The sequence below is a fragment of the Malus sylvestris genome, chromosome 5 (assembly GCF_916048215.2).
Source record: "Malus sylvestris chromosome 5, drMalSylv7.2, whole genome shotgun sequence".
Taxonomy (NCBI): Eukaryota; Viridiplantae; Streptophyta; class Magnoliopsida; order Rosales; family Rosaceae; genus Malus; species Malus sylvestris.
Window position 1 is genome coordinate 39612966 of NC_062264.1, and position 22359 is coordinate 39635324.

The 22359-nt window shown below is 39.5% G+C and overlaps 1 protein-coding gene, 1 long non-coding RNA gene and 2 pseudogenes across 2 annotated transcripts; 2 read left to right on the forward strand and 2 right to left on the reverse strand.

Moving 5' to 3' along the window:
- Positions 1–74: 74 nt before the first annotated feature.
- Positions 75–3683, reverse strand: LOC126624723 (uncharacterized). Its single transcript, XR_007624202.1, has 4 exons — positions 3540–3683; positions 1920–1988; positions 1049–1108; positions 75–280 (listed from the first exon to the last, which is right to left on the reverse strand). It is a non-coding gene; the product is annotated as an uncharacterized LOC126624723 (long non-coding RNA).
- Positions 2690–8635, forward strand: LOC126624718 (putative wall-associated receptor kinase-like 16; annotated as a pseudogene).
- Positions 2710–22359, forward strand: part of LOC126624717 (putative wall-associated receptor kinase-like 16) — a 46277-nt pseudogene continuing 26627 nt past the window's right edge.
- LOC126622898 (proteasome subunit alpha type-7-like) lies at positions 4167–4735 on the reverse strand. The gene is made up of 2 exons (XM_050291582.1): positions 4712–4735; positions 4167–4643 (listed from the first exon to the last, which is right to left on the reverse strand). Exons 1-2 carry the CDS (start codon positions 4733–4735, stop codon positions 4167–4169), a joined length of 501 nt encoding a protein of 166 aa, XP_050147539.1.

Genomic DNA, 22359 nt, shown 5'->3' on the forward strand with positions numbered 1-22359 from the left:
CTGAATACCAGGATAGACACGTGCTGGCCGACACCCGAGGGTGACGAAAGCCATTAATTGATACAAAAGCTAAGTATAAGAAATAAATAAGGGTTAGAAATTTAAAATACGAAGAATTAATAATTTTAGGAACGTGCTCAGAGCATACAACTAACCTAATCACTAAAAAGGATTAAGATAAAATTGGATGAATAAGGAAGTGGGTCCTACATCGAGAGGATCCGAAGATGCTACTGCGGAAGTGTCTTCATGCCGGGATTAGGTGCCTTGATTCTAAGTCCTGAATGGGGGCGCAAAACAAAGGTGAGTGGGCCAAGTTCATATATATAATAATAATAAAACAATTATCAAGATATTAACCCCCACAGTTTATATATAATGAAAACTACTAGCATAATAAGTGATGGATTTAATGAAAATCCTAGCATGCCAAATATCTCAAAAGCCATATCGCGGAAACGCATCGCGGAAATCAAAACAGTAAACGTATCATAAATCGTCTCGTATAACGCGGTGTGCTGCTAGAAAGATCACTGAATAAATATAACTCCCGGCCCAATGCCTGCACCTCAATCTCTGTGCCCGTAGCCAGAGATAACTCCCTCCCGGCCCAGTGTCTGTCACCGTGTCCCTCAGCCTTTCGCTAGGGATTATTTCTCCCGGCCTACATGCCAACACCAGATCCTCGCCCCAGGCGGCATAGTGCCCACTAGGTACGCACAAATAGTTACGTCTCTCTTAAATAACCACTTCATAGCATAGGTTACCGATCATCGTCTACACTATAAAGAGGGGTTCAAAAACATGTTCTAGCATCCTATCGTCATCTATCAGATAGTCTACCAGTTCATGGTTTTTATAGAAAATATGATATATATTAAAATATAGCTCAATATAAGCTAACAATTATTTCCTCACCAAAACACGAGACGAAATCAATAAATTGAGTAAACAGGATTGATATAAATCAATTCATAAAATTCGTAGGCATGCTAATCATTTATGCAATTACTATTAAATCATGTAATTTTAGAAGGGGTTCACTCACAATACTTAGTTGCCAAAAGCTGCGCCACTAGTAAAGACGGAAACGTCACAATAATTGCCCCTAAGCACATAAAGAGTACAATAATTAAAACTATATAATAGCAATTGAATTTGGGAAAATGGACATTGGAAATGGATTCAGAACGTCGAATTACCCTAAGAAGGGTCCCGGACGAAAACCCGAAAAGTCAACCATAAAGTCAACGTTGACCGAGGGTCAACGATCAAATTAGGTCAAACGGATTTTAGGCTTGAAATCCGGATTAGGGTTTAGGTTTAGGTTAAGTAGGGTTAGGACCTATTGGGTTTTGAACTAAATAAAATAAGGGAATTGGGTTGGATGGGTTAGGCCCTAATAGATTTTAGAAACCTAGGGTTTTTGGGTTAAAAGGGTTTAGGATGGAAAAATTGGGGTTTGGGCTTTAGCCCAAACACACACACTAAAAGCACACACACACATGCACGGCATGCATGTGCATGCATAAACACACACACACACATGCCTAAGCATACCCACACACACACACGGGCACAAGGCCCTAAGGCCTCACAAGGGCAGGGCTTTAAGCCCCTTTAAATCAAAACCGGTCCAAGGCCATTTATATAAGGCCCGAGCCCTTTTTGGGTTTTAAAACCAATAAACAAAACTTAAAAACTAAAGGGGCTAGGGTTTTAGGCTTAAGACAACACGGGCCTAAGGCCCGAGGGAGAGGGAAAGGCCGGGTGGCCTGTTGCCAAGGAAGAAGAAGGCCGGAAATTCGGCCGGAAAACCACCCCACTTTAAACGGTCATAACTTTGTTACTACTCAACGAAATCAAGCGAGACAAAAAAAAAAAAGTTGTATTCCTTGAAGAGACGAAGAGAATGGTACCTCACACGACGTCTAACTCGCCGTTTTTTGGCCGAAAAATTCCTCGAAAGCCTCGGAGGTCGCCGGAAACTGGGTAAAATTCAAATGAGTATAACTTCTTCAATACGCCATTAAATTGAGTAAAACAAAAATGAAAGTTATAGTACTCGACGAGACGAAGAGATTGATACCTTTCACTAGGGCTGGAAAAAAATCCCAAAAATCCCAAACCAAACCAAAAAAATCCCGATCCCAAACCAAAATTCCCGAAATTTTCGGGACGTAATCCCAAACCAAACCGAAAGTTTCGGTATGGGATTCGGTATTGCATTTCATTTTTTCGGTATTCCCATACCGAACCGAAAAAAAAATATATATATATATATATAATTTTTTGATTATAAGAGAATTATTTCAACCGTTGATTGTTTTGGATTTAATCTATGTCGTTGATTAGTTTTTAGGTCAGATCACATTTAAGTTCCTCCGTTCATTCGATCCCTCAAGAATCCAATCCTACGACCAATCCTATTCCTACCAGGCCTATTATCCCTACAATCACCCCCAACAATCCGACCACCAACAACAATACCAACAATACTACAATCCCACCACCACCACCCAGGATTACGCCACCGCCCACCACCACTAATACCATCAAGAACCCATTTCGATTCATCCTCCCGGGGTCCCACTTCCGCCCCAACAGCCACAAACGGCGGATCCTGACCCGACCCATTTGCAGAATGCGTATTACCCACATGGGGTTGCGGAGGATCAGAAGCAGCAGGTGGATTCGAGCTCGGGCTATGGTGGGTTGAATGCAGCGGCCGTGGCAGCGCTTTCGCAGCTCTCGCAGCTTACTGGGAACATCGAGGCGGCCTAGCGGACTGCTCAACCCCCGGTAAGTGGTTGGTTTTCTTATTTCTGGTTTCAATTTAGCATTTTTTGTTATTAGGCACTGGGAATTCTTGTTCTTATAATAATGCGATGCCTTTTCTCTTTATCAGTCCAGTCTTATGAATTTGATGTGTATAATCTACTTGTAGTTCGGGGCATGTTTTCGCATTTAATTTGATATGTAGAGTGTGAACTTTGTTTTAAAACATGTTATATATTTTCTCGAATGTCTTCTTTCATTTGGTGAAATTCGGGTGGGGGTGAATTTATGGAACTTTTGGCTTTCGATATGAAGGTTATATCTTGACAAAATTCGTGCTATTTAGTTTTGACTGTAAGTAGATAAGCAAAAGGAGTGGAACTTGAGTCGCAGAAACTGCAGGTCATGTCTTCTTGACAAAATTCGTGCTATTTAGTTTTGGCTTTCGATATGAAGGTCATGTCTTCTTATTTGATTGAATCAAGTTAAGCCCATATGGGGCTGTTACATTCAGTGGGCACGGCCCAATATTAGGTTTTTGTCCAATTGGACCAATATTAGCTTTTTTTGTCCAAAAGCCCAAAATTATTTTGGGATTCCCGATTTGTCCCGAAATCCCGAAATTATTTCAGGATTCCCGAAAATTGGGATTCCTGAAAATTTGGTTTGGGATCGGTATTGAAATTGGGATTCCCGAAAATTTCGGTATGGGAATCGGGACAAGAGTTTCGGTATGGGATCCCATACCGAACCACCCCTACCTTTCACGCCGGCCAACTCGCTGTGGTTTGGCCGGAAATGACCTCGAAAGCCGTCGGACTCGCCGGAGGTTATTTTCTTGGTTTCGCCGAGTTGCGCAGAGGCAAGAGGAAGAGGAAAGGAACGAGGTTTAGATGGTGATTGTGTCTTCCTCGAGCAGGGAGTGCAGCTGGGTGTGAGTGTGGTCATAGAGAAGAGAGGAATAGGGTCATAGGTAAGAGAGGAATAGAAGTAAACGGGAAAAGGAAGAAGGAGAGGAAGAAAGAGAGAAGAGGGCTCGGGGACAAAATCAGGGGGGTGGGTCCGCTCACCATTTAAGACCAAAAACAAATTTTAAAAGGAAGATAAACTCCCAAACTTGATGAAAATACAAAAATACCATTTATGTATATTAAATCCCGAGACGGGTTGTTACATTGTTTGGCAACTCGGACTGTACTGACTATTTCTGTCAGATAGGATAAATAGTCACCGGATAGTACTGACTAAATTAGTCGGGTGTTTGGTGCAGTATCGGACTAATGACCGTATTATTTATATTGTGTTTGGTACTATACCGGATAGGAGGAATTTAAAGTATTATTATTTTAAGATAAACTGTAGAGATTAGTTTTAACCATAAAGTATTATCATGTCTCCCTGGGTGGTCCATTCTTAGCGGCCATAGCAGATGCTTTCTCTGCTTCTATGTCAACAACAATGGCATCAATTTCAGCTTCTTCAAGTTGCTTCAGACCATGATCCTTTGTCATCACAGCAACTTCTATGTGTTTTCCTCCACTCTCGACAACCTCAAGCAAAGCCCAGATTGCAAGCTTTACAGTTTCTTGCCCAGATCTCTCTGCCGCACCCCCCAAACTCCCTCCCTCTCTCTCCTTTCTTCTTCTTCCCCGACTGTTTGCAAGATCCAGTTGTAGAAGAAGCCCAGAGCCTTCGACGCGTGATGGCCAGACCTCGGGGATCTTGTAGCAGAGGAAGACATGGAGGCCGTAGGCGTTGACAGTGCCGGCAAGAATGACGACGGGGAGAACGACGTTAGCGAGAGGGACGACGGCGAGAGGAGATGTCGTGGAAACGAAGTGCGAGAGAGAGGGAAGTGAGCCAGACTAATAATCCATTCATTTTGGAAGGGTTTATTAAGCAGGTGTATACCCGACTAAATAGGCAGACTGACAACCGGCTTCGTATAATTAGTCATATCCGATGCTCTATAGGGTGTGCCAAACAAGGCCTATATGTGAATATAATTAATATATATATATATATATATATATTTTAATTATTTTTCATGAAGGGGGCTAGGCGGCCTCGGCAACCGCTAGGCGGCTTTGATGGTAAGTTGATTATAACGTCGTTCTTCCGCTGTGGTAATGAGGTTGGACGATTAGGCGACCATCCCAACGGGTTTCGATCTATAATTGCAGAGAAAGAAAGAAGAGGGACAGGACGGGTTTCGATCTACAATTGCAAAGAAAGAAAGAAGAGGGACAAGACGGGTTTCTATAGGGACAGCTTGGCTGGGGAGGGAGGGAGGGAGGGAGGGAGGGATATGCAATTGCAGAGAAATGGGGCGGCTGCTTAGGTAATTAGAGTTAGGGTTTGGTAAAGAAGAAAGAAGAGGGACGGCTTGGCTTGGTGGGGAGAGAGAGAGAGAGAGAGAGAAAGGTAGATGTATCTGTAGAGAAATGGGGCGGCTGTGCTTTAGAAAATTAGAGCTAGGGTTTTTTTGGCTAGGAATTGCATTCCTTTAAAACATGGCCGAATTTGTTTATAATGAAAAACAAAGGCCCAGTTCATTTTCAATGAAAAACAAAGGCCCAACAAATGATTAAAATAAATGGGATGACTAAATGTTACAAAATTAACATAAAAAGTTCTAAAATTTTACACATATACTTAAATCCGCCTTGACCACCTAGGCGGACCGCCTAGGCGTCCGCCTAGGCGCTAGGCGCTAGCGCCTAGCGTTTTTTAGAACCTTGAATAATAGGCAAGTGCAAGCTGCGCAATAACAGTTTGATACCAAAAAAAAAATTCTTCAAATGTCTTTTTAAGTGTTTTTACACTATGAAATGAAGTTCCGAGATGTTTGTAAAGAGTTTTTTATCCAAAAATTTTACAAAGCTCAGATATAGCAATGGAGAGTTGGATGTGAACCCAAGAATTTAACTGTCAATAATCCAATGGCGAAGATTCCAAGTAGAAATAAAAACTCCTTTTCCCCGTCTGTTTGGTTTCTTCATTTTTAACTCTCTTATATAAATGAAACCTACTGATTATTGGTCTATTATTTGTCTCGACTTTGTCACATAATTATTTGTCATCATTCTTTTGGTTTATAATCAGAGGACTATATGGTCCTTATCTGTCATCACCTTGCTTGGAATGTAAACCTGCAGACAAGAATTAGAGCCGGCTAAGACAACTTCAACCCGGACTGGAATATTAGAGCGTACAAATTAGTCCCGAGAAGGGAGATGTTGGCATGATTGCCATGGTACCTGGGATTCTTATCCAACTGGTCTCCTTCGTGGGATTGTTTGTATTTTTAGCTGCGGTAGCAGCAGCGCAAGCTTTGCCTGGCTGCCCAAACAAATGCGGGAATTTGTCAATCCCATACCCTTTTGGGATATCCGATGGCTGCCAGCTCAGTGATGAATTCCTCATCGTTTGCAACGAAACCTCACAACCCCCCACAGCATTTTTGACAGGAACTGCAATCCCGGTCTCCAACATATCCCTTGACGGCGAGCTACAAATAATGCAGTTTGTAGCAAGAGATTGTTACGTCGAGGGGGTTTATCAGATACCAAAAAAAGCAACACCCCAAGGCTAAAGCTCTTCCCTCCTTACACGATTTCCGGCACGAAAAACAAGTTCATTGCTGTTGGTTGTGACACTTACGCGATCTTTGAAGGAGTGCGTGGGAGCGAAAAGTACGTAACGGTTGCATGACCTTCTGCGAGAGCTTAGGGAGCATTCGTGAGTCTTGCTCCGGCATTGGGTGCTGCCAGACTTCAATCCCAAGTGGGCTTCAAGTTCGTACCGTGATGATGAGTAGCTACTCCAATCATACGCTTATATGGGACTTTAATCCATGTAGCTATTCCTTCATTGTGGAAGAAGGCCAGTTCACATTTTCTAATAGAAGTTTCCAAGAGCTCGAAAACACAAGCCGGCTTCCGATGGTTCTCAATTGGGCAATTGGGGATGAAGAATGTGATGCAGCTCAAAAGAGGGAGGACTATGCATGCAAGGGAAATAGCACTTGTGTCAGCCCCGTCAATCTGTCCGGCTACTTTTGTCAGTGCTTGCCAGGTTACGAAGGAAATCCGTACCTCCCAGAGGGTTGTCATGGTACTGATCATCTTTTAGATACACCTAATTTATAACTATGTGCCTTAATTATGTGTTAGTGAGTAATCTGTACTCTTTTCAGATATCGACGAGTGTGAGATTTCAAACCGTTGCAGCGCAGGAGCGTGTATAAATTTACCTGGAAATTATTCTTGTGTCTGTCCAAAAGGGTTCAAAGGCGACGGAATGAAAACTGGAACTGGAACTGGTTGCAGCAAAGACAATGGAAGCAATCTTTCCAAAAGCATTCGCTTGCTTATTATTTCATTGGGTAAGTATTTGCATTGGTAGACTATGTAACGGGCGTCGATCAAACTGTGTCACTATGTCAGCAATAAAATGTCGATTCCATTACCGTAGGCAACACAATATGGATGTGTATTGATTCTTTAATCTATAAACGGATGTCCTGCACAAAAAAATTCGGATTAAATGCATGCTATTGCTATATTATCATGTAGATCGTAATAAATTGAAGTCTAATTTGGTGGTGAATTGCAGCTGTGACAATAGCCTCCTTGATTTTCCTGGTGGGAGGTTCATGGACCTACTGGGGAATGAAGAAAAACAACTACATCAAACTCAGAGAAAAGTATTTCAAAGAGAATGGTGGCATGTTGTTACAACAACGACCCGCGAGTCGCCAAGGAGGATTGGTGGAGACAACAAAAATCTTTACAGCAGAAGAACTTGACAAGGCTACAGGCTACTACGATGACAGTAGAGTCCTCGGCGAAGGAGGCTACGGTACAGTTTACAAAGGAATACTACCAGATAATGAAGTGGTTGCCATAAAAAAGTCGAAAATCGGAGCTTCAATCCAAAGTGAGCAGTTTATAAACGAAGTTATTGTTCTTTCTCAAGTCAACCACAGAAATGTGGTGAAGCTACTGGGTTGCTGTTTGGAGACACAAGTGCCTTTACTAGTTTACGAGTTCATCACCAGGGGAACTCTTTTTTATCATCTTCATAACGTAAAGAGCAAAGAATCGTCGCTTTCGTGGGAGTTACGACTGAAGATCGCAGCTGAAACTGCCGGAGCACTAGCGTACTTGCACTCCTCCACTTCCATGCCAATCATACACCGAGATGTGAAAACAACAAATATATTATTAGACGAAAATTACACAGCAAAAGTGTCGGACTTCGGAGCTTCGCGATTGATTCCTCTAGATCAAGCTCAAATCACAACTCTAGTGCAAGGGACGCTAGGGTACTTGGACCCTGAATACTTCCATTCAAACCAGCTGACAGAAAAGAGTGACGTCTACAGTTTCGGAGTTGTTCTTGTGGAGCTGCTAACAAGAAAAGTGGCACTGTCATTTACTAGGCCTGAAGAAGAGAGAAACCTGGCAAACTTCTTCGTTTGTTCCGTGGAACAGGGTCGCTTGACTCAAATTCTCGATGACGACATAGTCACCGACAGAAATCTTGAGACACTGAAAAGAGTGGCTAATCTTGCAAGTAGATGCTTGAGGGTGAAAAGGGAGGAAAGGCCTAGCATGAAAAAGGTAGCAATGGAGCTAGAAGGATACAGACTCTGGCGAAGCATCCACGGAGAACTGCTGATTTCAGTCCAGAGGACACTGAATACTTGCTCGGGCCGCCTTCAATGGCTTATGCTAGAGGTGATAGTTGTTCCAGTACTAGCATAACCATTGGTGCAACTAGTGTGTACGAAGGCATGCAAATCGAAATGTTAATGCGACAGGGTGATGGCCGATAATCCATCGTTTCTCAATAGTGTACATCTTCGAATATAATTAACAGAAAGCTACTCAGGCACACAAGAAATGAAATACATTTCAAGCACAACATATTCAAAATCCCCGGCAGATTGACATTTCTCCGGTGGAATTCACAAACGAGTTCTAACACGAAAATGGTGTCTATAATATATGGAATTTCAAAGCTACAAGTCTCAGGAAAAGCAAGTAATTTGGACAACTCAATCTAATTTGTTTATTCTCAGAAGTCACAAGAATCACCGAGACCAAAATGCTCAACCTGTTCATTACAGCGAAAATCATGATCACGAACCTTGCAATAAAATTTGAAATAGAAATACAAGAGAAGCACAACCTAATCAAATTGCGTTCTTTAAAAGATAAACATTGCTCAAGGAGACGAGGGAGTTAAACATAACCGTTGTCATATGTGAAGGTTGAAACAGGAGATCATCTTATCCAACCACTGCAAGATCACAAACAGAACAGATCTTCCCTTCATGGTCCGGAACAAACCGAAAGCTGCAGTACGGGCATGACACATCCTTCTGTCCACAGTAAATAGGCACGTATGTTCCCCCTCAAACCACAAATGGGTTTCTGAAGGCATAGTTTAGCTGGGTTGCATCAGTCATGTTCTATTCTGCAGCTTGCAGGATTTGTCTTGCTGTCTTTGCATGGTTTTCAACGCTGGGGTTGGTCTCCAAAAGTCACCTGGCAAAGTTAGCTGCCGTGTTGAGATTACCAGCCTTATAGCAAACACTCATGGCATTTAGTAATGCTAGCCTCAAGTGAGGGATCTGAAGGTTACGGTGGGTGAAGTAAGCTGCTAGCTCCTGTTGGCGAACCGGATCGCCTTTAAGTTCCCTCCTCTTAATCTCCATCTTCAAACCCAGAACATACTCCTTTACAATGATTATTAATTCTTTTACTTCATCAACCTCTCTCCTTGAATCAACTACAATCAGAGGAATAGTATGCAGAATACCAAGGAAAAGACGTAAATTAAAATCTTCACAACCACAAGAGATTAATGAAACTTCAAGCCATTACCAAAAGTCCCTTTTCAGCTGAAGAGGGTGCCTATTCTTTTATATATATACTATATATATTGTTCTTTATCTAATCTCATTGTGATATTAGTATGTGTTGGGGCATAAAAAGACTTCACTACTTTGGAGATGTTTATCTCACAAAGAAGAATGTAATGCAGTGGAATTGATAGGCAAGAGAAAGAAAGAATACTCAAAGTATTACACAAGATTTTTATTCACTCACAAACTTAGTATAAGAGGAAACACTCAAACACTCTTAGAAGTTTTGTTGCTTCTTCTCACTTCTCACTTGTCACTCTCACTTCTCACTACTTGCTCTCTTGGTTGTTACAAATGGTGTGGATGCCTTCTCCTTTTATAGGCATGGATGGAACCTTGGAGAAGCATGGAAGCATCATGCTAGAGATATCTAGATAATTCCACTACCTTCCTAAGCTAGAATTGTCTACACTAATCTTGTATGTTGGTGGAATCCTCACCATTCTTCTAGACTCTTCCACCAACTTTTGCTAGAATTCTCTAGCATGTGCATAGATCTTTGTTTGTGCATGGGCTGGATCCATTATCTTTGGGTCAAGACAAGATTACAATTCAACATCCCCCCTTAATCTTGTCTTGTGACGCCGATTGTGTTCCTCAATCTAACAAAGTCTTCTTGCCTGAGTGGTTTGGTGAATATGTCGGCGACTTGGTCTTGTGACTTCACGTATTCCACTTGCACATCCTTTCTTGCAATACATTCTCTTATGTAATGATAGCGAGTATCCATGTGTTTGCTCCTGTCATGAAATACTAGATTATTTGCTAGAGCTATTGCAGACTTGTTGTCGACATAAATCTCTTTTGGCTCTTCTTGTGGCATGCTTAATTCTTTCAGCAAGTTTTTCAGCCAGATTGCGTGATAGACACATGAGGTAGCAACTACGTATTCAGCTTCGCAGGTAGAGAGTGTGATAATCAGTTGTTTCTTTGACATCCATGTGAATGCAATGTTTCCCATGAAGAACACAAATCCAGTAGTGCTTTTTCTATCATCTGAATCTCCTGCCCAATCACTGTCGCTATATTCAGCAAGTTTGTAGTTATCAAAACTTGAATAGAACAAGCTAAAGTTAACAGTACCGTAAAGATATCGAAGAATTTTTTTTGCGGTCTTCAAATGTGTAGTTGTGGGATTCTCCATGTAGCGACTGACTAATTCGACGGCATAGAGAATATCTGGTCTTGTGCAAGTCAAGTAGTGCAAGCTTCCAACTAGACTTTTGAAAAATGTTGGATTTACGCTTTCTCCTTTGTCATGCTTGGTTAGTTTGACTTCGCACTGGTGTGCTTATGGGCTTACAGTCGTCCATTTTGAACTTTTTTAGTACCTCATTTGTGTAGCTTTCTTGGGAGATGAAAATTCCTTCTTCGTTTTGCTTGACTTCAATGCCTAGGTAGTATGCCATCAGCCTGATGTTGGTAATCTCGAATTCTTTAGTCATCACTTTCGTGAACTCTTCATACATGCTTGGATTACTTCCGGTGAAGATTAGATCATCCACATATAAGCACACAATTAGAATATCTCCATCTTTGACTTTGACGTAGAGAGCATGTTCATGAGGGCACTTGGTGAAGTTGTTTTCTTGGAAGTACTTGTTAATGAGACTATTCCATGCTCATGGCACTTGTTTTAACCTATAGAGGGCTTTCTTCAGCTTCAGAACTTTGTCTTCATGCCCTTTGATTTCATAGCTTGGCGGTTGCTGAATGTAGACTTCTTCTTCAAGGACTTCATTTAGGAAAGTGGACTTCACACCCATTTGTTGAATCTTCATTTATTTTGAGTTGCCAAATAAATTAGTAATCGTATAGTTTCCAACCGAGCAATGGGTGCAAATACCTCATCGTAGTCGATTCCAGCTCTTTGACTATAGCCTTTTGCCACTAGTCTCTCCTTGTATCTTTCGACATCTTCGTTGGCATTTTTCTTTGTCTTGTACACCCATTTGACTCCGATGGCTTTGTGTTCTTTCGGAAGAATAGCGAATTCCCATGTATCATTTTTCTGGATTGATTCAATTTCTTCATCCATTGCTTTCCTCCACTTAGTATCTTGCACTGCTTCTTCAAAGTCGACTGGTTCACAATTAGCAAAGAGACAGAAAAATGTATGATTATCGAGTCTTTCAGCTACCTCATAGAGATCTCATAAACTTCTTGTGCGTGGTACTTCTCTTTCATTTAGACTCCCACTTGATGATGCTGATGCTGGTGAATTACCATGATTGGTTGATATTGGTGAAGCAAGTGGAGTAGTGGATTCTTGTTGAACCTCTCTTGTTTGCTCCATCATCCCTTGTTCATTCTCTTCTTCAAACTGAGGAAAAAAATGAAGATCACCTGCATGAGAGCCAAAATCCCATTCTTTTTCTTCATCAAACGTCACATCTCGACTGATCACCGTCTTCCCATTGTTTGGATTATACAACTTATAGCCTTTTGAAATTGAGTCATAGTCGATGAAGATGAACTTCTCACTTTTGTCGTCGAGTTTGGTTCTCCTTTCGTCTGGTACATGTACATGGGCTATGCTTCCAAAAACTCTTAGATGGGAGATACCCGGCTTTCTTCCACTCCATGCTTCTTATGGAGTCTTTCCCACACACTTCTTGTTGGAGACCGATTTGATAGGTAGACAGCATATGCTACCGCTCTGCCCACAACTCCTAAGGTAACCTCTTACTTTTAAGCATACTTCGAGCCATGTCAAGGATAGTTCGATTTTTTCTTTCCGCTACACCATTTTGTTGAGGGGATCTTGGAACTGTCAAAGGTCGACGAATTCCATTGGCTTCACAAAATTCTTGAAATTCCTTCGAAGTGAATTCTCCTCCTCGATCAAATCTTATGGCTTTGATCTTGCAACCACTTTCTTTTTCTACAACGGCTTTGAACTTCTTGAATGCTCCAAAGGCCTCTGATTTCTGCTTCAAGAAATATACCCAGGTTTTCCTTGAAAAATCATCAATGAAGAGAAGGAAATCATTATTTTTACCCAAAGAGCTTGGTTTTATTAGACCGCACACATCATTGTGAATAAGCTCGAGTGGCTTCTGGGCACTTGTGGTCGACTTCTTTGGAAAGCTTTTCCTGAACTGTTTCCCAAGTAAACATCATTCGTAAACTTGATCAAGGTGGTTGATGCATGATCGAATCATATTTATATATATTTTTACTTCGAATTCACTCGTCTTTTCTTAGTTAGTTCCTTATATTTTTGAGCTATTTACTTTGTTTTTGCGTATTATAGGATTTGTCTAGCAAAGAAAATAAAAATAGAACAAGTGAAATTTTATGTAATAAATTCGTCAAAACTGTCTGTGTAGATCAGCTTTTAAATAAAATTAAAAAAAAATAATAATGATAAGTCATGATGATGTTTGAAACATCATCATGATTCATGTTTTGTAGGAGAGTGTTGGACGGCAAAAACAAAAGAAAAGGAATAAAGAATGGAATGATGGAGGAATAAAAGCAACATAAAGAAAGGAATGGTGGAAAGAAAAACAGAAATTGAATAAGGAAAGGGGAGAAGTGAAAGGCAGCGAGGCTGCCAAAAAGAAAACAGAAAAATAAAGAGAGAGGGAGATAGCATATAAGCGGGGAGAGCGGAGAGACCAAGGGAAACGAAATAATAAAAAAATAAAAGAAGAAAAGAATAAGAGGGGGGCCTCGGGAAAAGCTGAGGGAGGAGAAAACCAGCTGCCCTTGGCAGCAACTTTCAGAAGGAAATAAGCCTCGAGTAGCTAGGGGAGCCTCGGAACCAGCAGAATAAAAACTTGGCAGCTTACGGGGAGTCCACACGCAGAGATTGGCGGGGAAAGAGGAGAGCTAAGCTGTCCTTGCAGCTTTGAACCAACACGTGCAGGGATAGACAGAAATCAGAGGGCTGCCTTGCGGAAACTGACAGAAAAGGATAGAGCAAGGCAGCAAGAAAAATTAGAGGCTTCACTCCATTTCTCTCGGTTAAATCTTTCCAAACTTATATTTTATTTCTGTTTTAATAATGTGTAACTAATTTTATTTTGGCTAGAGGTTAATTCAAAGCCATGAATATATTTGTAATATGAATTGATTACCTTCAGTTGTGATTTATAAGTTGTGATTTAATTTGCTTAACTGCTTGATTGATAACTTATTTTTGTATGTCGATTAAGAATGCATGCTTAATTTACATGCATGAATTTGATGCTAGAATATAAGTGAATTTCACCTAATCGTTATGAACTTATATTCATAAGTAGTGAAGGTTGCTAGTCACAATCACGTTAAGTAAATTCTAGGCTGGATTAACATGCGTATTCCATAGTTATGAATGCCTAGTCAATGTTTATGATTTCCGTTGAACTTAATGATCTTTGTTGAATGTCTCTATCATGCGTATTCCATAGTTAGGGACTTTGATGAGGAATAATTTGGTTGTAATGCGTATTCCATTCAATCCAATGAATCTAGGGAAATCTAAGAGTTAATTTAAGCGGACCTAATTAACTTGGAACATTGTCATTCACAATTTATTGAAAGAACAACTGAAAATCAATTTAGGTTGCATATGTGTCATGTGTGGAGAAGAACCCTCTAGCTAGTCTGTCACCTATCCTTTCACCTTAATTTCATACTTTTGTCAATTCTGTAATTTATTTAAGTTTAATTTACTTCTCGTCAAAACCAAATCCCCCCCCCCATTATTAAATTATATTATTTAGTAAGTTTCATTGTTGATAGTCTTTTAATTCAATTTCCGTCCATTTCAGTTCCTAGTGTCTAATTTGATTGTTTTCATTATTTTGAGTCATTCTAAGTGTGTTTCGAGTTATTAGAGTTTTTAGCCTAGTTTTGTGTCCTTGAGTCTTGTTTAATATTTTTAAATTAATTTAGAATAGATTAGCAATCCCTCCTAATCCCCGGCCTAGAACGATACCCTACTTACATCTATAATACATTTAATAAGTTACTCACCTCTTTGAATCAGGGAGTAGAAAATCAAAACCAGGAGATGCAAGATCGAGTCAAAAGAGTGGACGAATTGGATATGCAAGTTGGGCAGATTGTGGAATTCATGGCACATATTCGAGATCAAAGTGAACTTTCCAACTCAAACATTGCAAATTCAAAGGCAGAAAGTGAAATCGATGAAGCCATCACTTTGGAAGGTGACATGAAGGATGAAGCTGTCCCAGAACCATCCAAACACAGCCCGAACATGGATGAATTGCTGCTGCAAGCAGAAGAGGAGGAGGACGACCTGGGCAGTTTAGAAGAATTCTTGCTGCAAGCTCCTCAAATCCCTATGTCATCCAACTCAGGTGAGGAAGTTCTAAATTCACTTCATTCTAACATTATTCCACCGAATGTCCTTTGTCCTTGCAGGTTTTTTATTCCAAATATCAAAGAGAGTGAAAAAGACATTGTGGAAGCTCTTCCAAAGGTGCAAAGTGATATCCCAATTCTTGGTGCACCAAAACAAGTTCCCGATGGTATTGAAACGTTCAAAGAACCTTGCACACCAAGAAAAGGGATTCAAGAAAATGAAGTGGTTGAAGCATATCAAGAATACATCCAAGAGGCTGTGCATGAGATAATCAAGCCCAAAGCAGTTGAGTTTGATAACACGGGACAAGCCACAACCATCATAGTAAACCTGGCCAAGTTCAAAGTCCCGGAAATGTTCAAAGATGTGGTGTTTGTCATTGAGTTTGTGTCAGAAAAAGAAAGTAAGCCATCTTCTCCAATTCTAATTTTAATTTATACTAACATGTTTCTGATTTTGATGATTCAGGCACCCACTCTTGAATTTAAACCATTGCCGAATCATTTCAAGTATCACCTCCCATTAAAAGATAAATTCCATGCTTTGGAGCCGAGGGGAGTTTAAAGGAAAGATTCGTCCGGCTAAAGACGTTAAATCAAGCGCTTCTTGGGAGGCAACCCAAGCATTCAATGAAGAGAGACTTTGGAATCGCTAACCAAATCAGATTTGCATTCTTACACCCTTATCTTTACTGCTTTCATTTTATTTTGTTTAGTTAGTTGTGTTATTTGGTTGATTTTTGTGAGTTTGTGTTATTTAGTTTAAGTGTGGGGGAAGGTTAAACAAAGTCTTTTTACATTGATTTACATATTTTACATTGATTTAAAAAAAAAACAAAACAAAACAAAACACACCTAAAAAAAAATAAAAAAAATAAAAAAAATAAAAAAAAAACATAAAAGTAAAAATATTTTACAATGATGTGTAAACTAATAGCATTCATTGGTCAGGTGGTGCTTCAGTAGTCGGCGGAGCTTCAGCAGTCGGCGGGGCCACGGAAGGAGGAGGTATCGGAGGTTGATTAGTTGGAGCTTCACTACGCGGTGCCGCCCCAGAAGACGAAGGCAGATGCGGTTGGAACAAACCCACAAACCTCCGGTGATCAAGTAAAATCTGACCATCATTTTCCTGCAGCTGGTCAATTTTCCTCTTCATGTTTGTGGCATAATTGTGTGCAAGCTTGTGCAATTGTTTATTTTCATGCTTGAGTCCTCTAATCTCCTCTTTGAGACTCTGTATTTCAGCCACCAACGATTCAACGTGACGGGTTCGAGCAAATAGGCGTTGGGCCATGTTGGACACAGAACCCGCACACTGCACGCTAAGAGCCAGAGATTCCTTAACCGCCAATTCATCAGACCGTCTAGCGAGCAGTCTGTTATCTCTGGGGGTAACAAGGTTCCGGGCCACCACCGCAGCTGTCATATCATTTTTCATCACCGAATCCCCCACGGTAAGGGGACCGGTAGAGGATATGAAATATGGGCGCCATATGTTGTCTGGTGAAGGCGGAGCTGCCTCTTCACCAATGTTCAAGTCAAAACGACGATCGGAAGGGCCAGACATTTTTCAGAATGGTAAAGAAAAAATAGATCGGACAGATTAAGATTTTGGAAGTGCAAGAATGGAGTGTTTACAGGAGGGAGCTCAAGTGTGTTGTGGAACAAAATTAACGCCTCTATAAAAAGAAGAAATCAAAGAGGCGCTCCTCAGAGAGGCGTCCTCTCGCAAATCGAAGAGTCGGGGCTCCTTTCTCAAACGCCTAATTCTTTTCTCAAAAGAGGAGTTTCCTTTCTCAAAAGCCGGATTCTTTTCTCAAAAGAGGCGTTTCATTTCTTAAAAGTTGGGCTTGCTCAGAAACCACGAGCCGAACCCTGGATTTCAAAAGATCAATTTGTCCAGACGTGTGGTCACTCGTCACATGCAACTAGCAGCTTTGCGGAAATTATGGGCAGCTTTGTCAGAAAGCGCGTAATTTGTACTATTCATCCATCCACCGGCTGCCGACAATGAGTGAGGGAATAGTTCCGGTTGTGAAGAAAAGTCCTATAAGTATCTACCTTCGCCTTCCCACAGCAAAGGCACACCCTCTCAACACTTCTTCATCTCCGAGAATGTATTCCCAAAGAAACCTTTCTAGTCACTCTATATTTTTCATCCCCTGGGATACCCCTGCAAACAACCCATCCAGAGCACAAGTATTTCATATCATCAAGGTTGAGAGCACGAGTATCTCATATCATGCTTTCTCCATGTCCTTTCTCCAGTCAGCCCTTGCTCTCGAGTACTCATCATCTTATGCTTTTGCTTTGTTTCTCACTTATAAGGGAAGTGAAGATGATACCTCGAAGCATGTGGAGAGAACGTGTTGATTCATCCTCAACTAAGGACAAGGAGAAAGAGAGCAAGAGGTGGGCACTTGGAAAGATTGAAGAAAGAAACAGACCAACACCTCTCCCTCGTGCCTGCCCGTCGTGCAGAAGAAACAAGCAGAGAAGAATGCAGATTGCACAATCATCCCAGCAGAAGGAGTCTGAGATGAAGAACTAGAGAAGCTGCCACATCTGCTTGGAGAACAAATAAGGAACTGCAACATCACCAAAGAGCAAAGCCTCGCCGTACAATATCATCAAATCATCACTTGCAAGTAAAAAGCTAAGTGTCACCCCGTTCAAGAGGAAAGCTGTGGAAAGTCAACAAGCACGACCAATGATCACTTATTAGTTCTATTCATTGTCTTTTATCGTGATTTTCAATTTTTCGTTTGCAATTTTTTTTACATTTTCTTGCGTTACTTAACTGAATTATTTCTTTTCTTTGCAGGAATTTTTGGTTATTTCCACCCTTGAAGTTGATTGCAGAATTTTAGCTTGGGGGGGTCATCGCTTGATTTTACTGCAAACTAAGGAAGTTTTCAGTCCAATTGCTTTATTTTGTTTCTTATTATTTATTTATTTTATTTTTATTTGCATTATAGTGTTTTCTAACATTGGGGACAATGTCCAGTTTAAGTTTGGGGGTAAAGAGTATAAAAATGACCAAATTGAAATTTTTTTTTTTTTTTTTTTGTACCTTCAACTACGAACGAGTTTCATTTGTTTCCATGTTGTTGCTTTTTGTTTTCTTAATTAATTTTGTTTTCTTTTAAAAAAAAAATTTTAAAAATCGGAAAATTTAAAAATCCAAAAATATTGTCTTGTTTCCTTTATTGTTATGAATTAGATTTTTGTTAGTTTCCCGACCCAATGATATAATTGGATCAAATTTGAACCATGATTATCAAGAACTTAGTTAACATGTGTTTTGTGAAATTCCTAATTCTCTTGTTAGTTTTGTACATGTTTGACCATCTTTGAAAAACCAAATGCACATAGCCTTGTTAATGTGAAACTAAAGTATGACTTAAAGCTTCATATGTGAATTTAGTGACCATATACATCCTATGTGAGTTTTTGAGCCGATTGAAAGTGTGTGCATTTTTCATACTCCTATTCTTTCATGTGTGATGAACTTATGTGAGATACATCTCTAGAACTTGCGTAACGATCTTTCGAAATGTTTGTCATTGATTGCATGAACTTGGAAATGATAGAGGCATCAGGTTTACCACTATGGCCCAAATAACCATGTTTCCCAAATATATCATTAGATTGCCAATTTGAGCCGTGTATGTTGAGCCTTTTATTTCTTATCACCAGATATGTCTACCCTTATACCTGAAACATTTGTTTTTTTTTTCCTTACCCTTTCCAAGCAAGCTAGTGAGCAATGTGAGATTGTCTTATGAGAAATGTTTGTGAAGTACTTTGAAGGTGTAGTTATGTGTTTATCAAAAAAAAAAAAAAAAAAAAAAAAAAAAAAAAAAAAAAGGAGAAAAGAAAAAGAAAAAGAAAGATTGTATACAAAGAAAATAAAAAGTTTTTAAAGTTTCAGTTTAAGGGTGTGGTTGGAGGTGCTAGAAGAATTGCTAGAGAGCTTGAGTTCTTATAAATCTAAAGAAAAGAATTGCTTGCAATGTAGCTTGGAACTTGTGTTTTCCTATTCTTTCGTTTCAATAACCCTATCCCTAACCCTCATTACATCCAATAAAAGTCCTCTTGATTTAAGTTTTGCAATTACGACTGCGGAGAAGTGATCTTTATGCAAGCTTATGGTAGAACTTTCACATTTGATTCTTTGAGCGAAACACATTTAAACTAAACACATGTGTGATTGAGTGTATATCTCGTGAGAAGGTTGCTAGTTTGCATATGATGATTTTAAAAATATAAAAAAAATTTGCATTAGCATGGCTATCTCACACACTACACTTCAAGGATGATTCAAAGATTACTGCTAATATTTGAATAAGGAAGATGAACTTGGATTAGCTTGTTTGGTGCCAGCTATGGTTCTTGTTGATTTGTGTTCTCAAATGAAATTCTATGAGGGTCACATAGGGGGAAGCTAACGTTTTTCTTGTTACTACTTGTTCTTTTTTTCTTTGTTTTGCTCGAGGACTAGCAAAAGTTAAGTGTGGGGGTATTTGATCGGATCATATTTATATATATTTTTACTTCGAATTCATTCGTCTTTTCTTAGTTAGTTCCTTATATTTTTGAGCTATTTACTTTGTTTTTGCGTATTATAGGATTTGTCTAGCAAAGAAAATAAAAATAGAACAAGTGAAATTTTATGTAATAAATTCGTCAAAACTGTCTGTGTAGATCAGCTTTTAAATAAAATTAAAAAAAAATAATAATGATAAGTCATGATGATGTTTGAAACATCATCGTGATTCATGTTTTGTAGGAGAGTGTTGGACGGCAAAAACAAAAGAAAAGGAATAAAGAATGGAATGATGGAGGAATAAAAGAAACATAAAGAAAGGAATGGTGGAAAGAAAAACAGAAATTGAATAAGGAAAGGGGAGAAGTGAAAGGCAGCGAGGCTGCCAAAAAGAAAACAGAAAAATAAAGAGAGAGGGAGATAGCATAGAAGCGGGGAGAGGGGAGAGACCAAGGGAAACGAAATAATAAAAAAATAAAAGAAGAAACAGAAGGATGACAGGAGGGAGAGAGAGATAGGGACGGAAAGAAGCAGCCAAGCTGCCTTGAAAGGCAGCGCCATTTGAAAAGCTAGTGGGAGAGACTGACAGCGAGGTCAGGCGAGCAGAAAGCTGCCTTAGGCAGCGAGAAAAATAGGGAAGCAGAGAGCTGCCTTGGCAGGTCAGAGCCTTGCAGCGCAGGTCAGAAGGCACGGGCACAGTGAGAAGAAAATTAGAGGCTTCACTTCATTTCTCTCGGTTAAATCTTTCCAACTTATGTTTTACTTTTGGTTTAATTTGATAATAATGTGTAAATAATTTTATTTTGGCTAGAGGTTAATTCAAAGCCATGAATATATTTGTAATATGAATTGATTACCTTCAATTGTGATTTCTGAGTTGTGATTTAATTTGCTTAACTGCTTGATTGATAGCTTATTTTTGTATGTCGATTAAGAATGCATACTTAATTTACATGCATGAATTTGACGCTAGAATATAAGGGAGTTTCACCTAATCATTATGAACTTATATTCACAAGTAGTGAAGGTTGCTAGTCACAATCACGTTAAGTAAATTTTTGGCATAAGTTTCATGCAAATCATAGTTACGAATGCCTCGTCAATGCTTATAGTTTTCACAAAGTTTAATGATCTTTGATTGTATCTCTATTGTGCTTTTCACGTAGGGGACTTTTGAAGAATGTTTTGAATTGTTGTATGCGTTTTTCCGTCCAATTCAATAACTTAAGGAAAACTTGAAGATTAAAAAAGTGATGTTCACGGTTAATCTGAAGTATTGAGATTTACAATTTATTGAAAGAACAACTGAAAATCAATTTTGGTTGCATATGTGTCATGTGTGGAAAAGAACCCTCTAGCTAGTCTGTCACCTATCCTTTCACCTTAATTTCATACTTTTGTCAATTCTGTAATTTATTTAAGTTTAATTTACTTCTCGTCAAAACCAAACCCCCCCCATTATTAAATTATATTATTTAGTTAGTTTTCATTGTTGTTAGTCTTTTAATTCAATTTCCGTCCATTTCAGTTCCTAGTGTCTAATTTGATTGTTTTCATTATTTTTAGTCATTCTAAATGTGTTTCGAGTTATTAGAGTTTTTAGCCTAGTTTTGTGTCCTTGAGTCTTATTTAATATTTTTAAATTAATTTAGAATAGATTAGCAATCCCTCCTAATCCCCGGCCTAGAACGATACCCTACTTACATCTATACTACAATTGTCAACAAGAGGGTTTAATTTGTGTGTCAAGTAATTTTCACATCAATGCACGGTAAGCCATTCACCATCTCCTTCTTGGATAATAAATCTAGTCCCCCAAAATTAAAATGCCCAAAACGAAGATGCCAAAGCCAGGATGTGTCTTTGTAACATGTTTTGAGGCACTTTGCAACATCATTTTGAATATTCATAGGAAACATCCTATTCTTTGACATTTTCACCTTGGCAATTAATCTTCCATTGTCATCTCTAAGAAAAAGGCTATAATTTTTCATGTGAATATCATAACCTTTTTCTAAGAGTTGACCTAAGCTCAAAATGTTGCTTTTCATATTGGGCACATAGTAGACATTTGAAATTAATTGATGAGCGCCATTTTTAGGGGAATTAGGATGTTACCTTTTCCTTTTACGGGTATTTTGGATTCATCTCCAAAAGAAACGTTGCCACTCACCAATTCATTGAGCTCTATGAACATGCTTCTTCTTCCGCACATGTGGTTACTGGCGCCGGTGTCAATGTACCATGTATAGTCTTGGTCTCCATCATTGTTCTTGCATGCTAGTAGCACAACGCCATTATCTTCTTTCTCTTCTTTCACATAATTGACCTTCTCATCAAGCATGTTGCTTGGAGCTCTACATTCCCAAGCATAATGCCCAAACTTGTGACAATTGTAGCATTGAACTTGAGATTTTTCATACCTCAAGTTTGAGCGTCCTCTTCCATGACCTTTTGTTGAGCTTTCTCCTCTTTCGTAGTTACTATGGTTGTTGAAGTTCCAACCACGTCCACATCCATGTCCATGTCCGCGACCTCGACTACGACTTCTTCCGTACTGGCTTCTCTTGTTGTCGAAGCTTTCTTCTTTCTTTTTTGGCTGGACATGCGTCTTAAGGAGTTGCTCATCATTCCCTTGCCTTTTCTTATGTTTCTTTTCATATGCTTGTAGCGAACCCATTAATTGCTCTATACTAATTTGTTCCAAGTTTTTAGTTTCTTTAATTGTCACGACAATGTGCTTGAACTTGGGGTCCAACGAGCATAGTATCTTCTCCAT

What these genes read in the sequence shown, in the direction of transcription:
- LOC126622898 (XM_050291582.1), bottom strand. Translation starts at nt 4,735, where the DNA reads ATGACTAATTATACGAAGCCGGTT. An exon ending in CTAATTATACGAAGCCGGTT is followed by an intron (nt 4,644 to 4,711) that starts GTCAGTCTGCCT and finishes ATGGATTATTAG; the next exon opens with TCTGGCTCACTTCCCTCTCT.